We start from the raw sequence: 2,247 nt of genomic DNA, 5'->3' as shown, positions 1-2,247 counted from the left end.
TGTTGTTCAGCTCTGGAGGTCAGACTGAATGTCAGTGAGAAACAGCTGGAAGATCTGAAGACAGAAAACACAGGTAACACACAGAAGGTTTCAAACTTACTGTAGATTAATACATTTTAAAGTTGAAATTTGTATAAAAAGTCAACTGTCAAAAGTCAACTTGTTGACTTAAAGTATTTAACCAGAGTAAATAAAATCAGATAAAACAATGTATATGTTAACTGTGAAATTCAGACAAAGTGATGGAGAGTTTGGAGTTCAAAGTTTTTATCTCGAAGAAAACAAAGTGGAACTGTGGTTGAAACTGTGGAGGATCCAACATGGTTACCTGAGGAACACCTTTATAAACATAAATGAACCCCGGTGGTTCTTCAGAAACCTCAAACATATGGAGGTTCTTCCTAGAACCTTCTGGTAATAAATCACTGCAATTAAGCTTCACATTGTAATGATGTCATTGAACATATTATAGTGCATATTATCATTGTTATTACATTGGTTTATTACTTGATACTAGACATTTGTTTGTGCTGATTTTGTTTTCAGTTCAGTCTGTTCAACTTTCTTTGATTGAGTCCAGACTGACAGACAGCCAAAACAGCACTACAGATAGAGTTATATTTATGTTAGCACTCATGTATCCATACAAATAATTCTACATAAAGTAACACAATCTGATCATTGATCAGCTCTGGAGGGCAGACTGACATCCACTGAGACAAAGCTGGATCAGCTGGAGAATCACACTGCAGGTAACATCATCAACTCTTCAATGTAAGTTTTTGTTTTATTAAATAACTTTCTCGTGTTTTTGTATGTTCCACTACTGAACATTTTAGTGATTAAACTCACTGTTCATGTCTGTTTATAACAAGTGATAACAGCACTGACAGCAATCAGCAGTTTGTGGCAGAAAAAAGAACATTTGTAAAACCAAATTAATATAAACCCCAAATAGTAAAAGACAAAATGGTTAAGTGTTCTTTGTTCCTAATTACCTTCTAATTATTTTTACAGAAGTGCCCTCTGTAATTAATAGACAAATTTACTGTATCAAAATGAAGAATATTATAATGTTCTGTGAAGCAGACATTCTCAGTATTAAAAGTTTTATGATAAAAATGAGGTTGGAGTTTGATAAAAAATAATTAGATCATCTCAATATAATAAAGATCTTCTTATTGTTTCTACTATAAATGTTATGAGACATTGAAGTTAAACCTTTTCTTCCAGATGAGCTAAAGGTGGCATTCTCAGCCGGTCTGACTGATTCTGGATCAGTCGGACCGTTTGATGAGGAGACAACTCTGATTTTCTCTAAAACCATCACCAACGTTGGCCAAGCCTACAACCAGACTGCAGGTAAACCAGGTCCCAGAGTCACACACAGCTAAACTTGTGAAAATTAAAAAAAATTTGACTGAAAGAAGCTTATCAGAAATCAATATTATTAGTAACTCTGAAGGTTTAGTCGATGTCCTTGAACGCAGCTGCAGAAGACTTCATTCAACTGCAGGTTGAACTTAAAGTAATCGCTGATCAATTATAATGATCTATAATTATTATGTTTGTTAATGAGTGCTGTATTTTCTCACTTTATTTAGAAAACACGTTTTTACTCTTAGTGCTGTTTATCCTTCTAGAAAGTGTTGGTGTGAGTTTGTCAATCCGCCTTCTCTTAAATATCTAAAATTCATCATTACAACAAGACACAAATCAGTAAAATGTTTCCCTTAAAGAAACATTTCTGTTTCTGTAGTGTCCCTCAGGGTTGTCAGTTCAATTCACGCCCATCTGCAGGACCAAGACAATACCTTAGTTTCGGGGGATGTTTAGCCCCCCAAAAACGTGTTCAAATGTTAACAAAAAGGCAGATTTTTGCCATGTCGCCATGGCAACGTGGTTCCACGAAAATTCTTCGATTCAAAAGATGTCATCATCATCATCCTAAGGGACTGCTGACATAATTTCAGCTGGATCTGGTCAATCTGCTCGGAGATATACATAAAAGATAAAAACATTTCCTTTCACCACTAGGTGGCGCTCTCACTATTAGTGCATATTATCATATTATCATATTATATGAGTTCAGGGCGAACTCTTATCAGACAACTGAAGTTTGGAGCCGAGTTATAGCAAACTCATGTTTTGTGACAGTACATCAAAATTTCCCGCCACGCCACAGACACGCCCACTCACCACATTCATCACATATCATCAACAATGTGTTTTGCATTTTATAAGTAA

General features: G+C 35.3%; 1 protein-coding gene across 1 annotated transcript in view; it reads left to right on the top strand.

The window, feature by feature from the left end:
* Nucleotides 1–2,247, top strand: part of LOC118336836 (complement C1q tumor necrosis factor-related protein 3-like) — a 4,575-nt gene that overhangs the window by 1,532 nt on the left and 796 nt on the right. Inside the window, exons 2-5 of the mRNA XM_035673583.1 lie at nt 11–73; nt 547–603; nt 684–752; nt 1,234–1,362. Of these exons, the coding sequence (XP_035529476.1) occupies nt 11–73; nt 547–603; nt 684–752; nt 1,234–1,362 (318 nt within the window). The remainder of the gene's footprint in view (nt 1–10; nt 74–546; nt 604–683; nt 753–1,233; nt 1,363–2,247) is intronic.

This window comes from Morone saxatilis, unplaced genomic scaffold (genome assembly GCF_004916995.1).
Source record: "Morone saxatilis isolate NCDOM2014 unplaced genomic scaffold, NCSU_SB_2.0 Contig3, whole genome shotgun sequence".
NCBI lineage: Eukaryota > Metazoa > Chordata > Actinopteri > Moronidae > Morone > Morone saxatilis.
The sequence above is the reverse complement of the archived record's forward strand: the minus strand, read 5'-3'. Positions and strand labels throughout refer to the sequence as shown.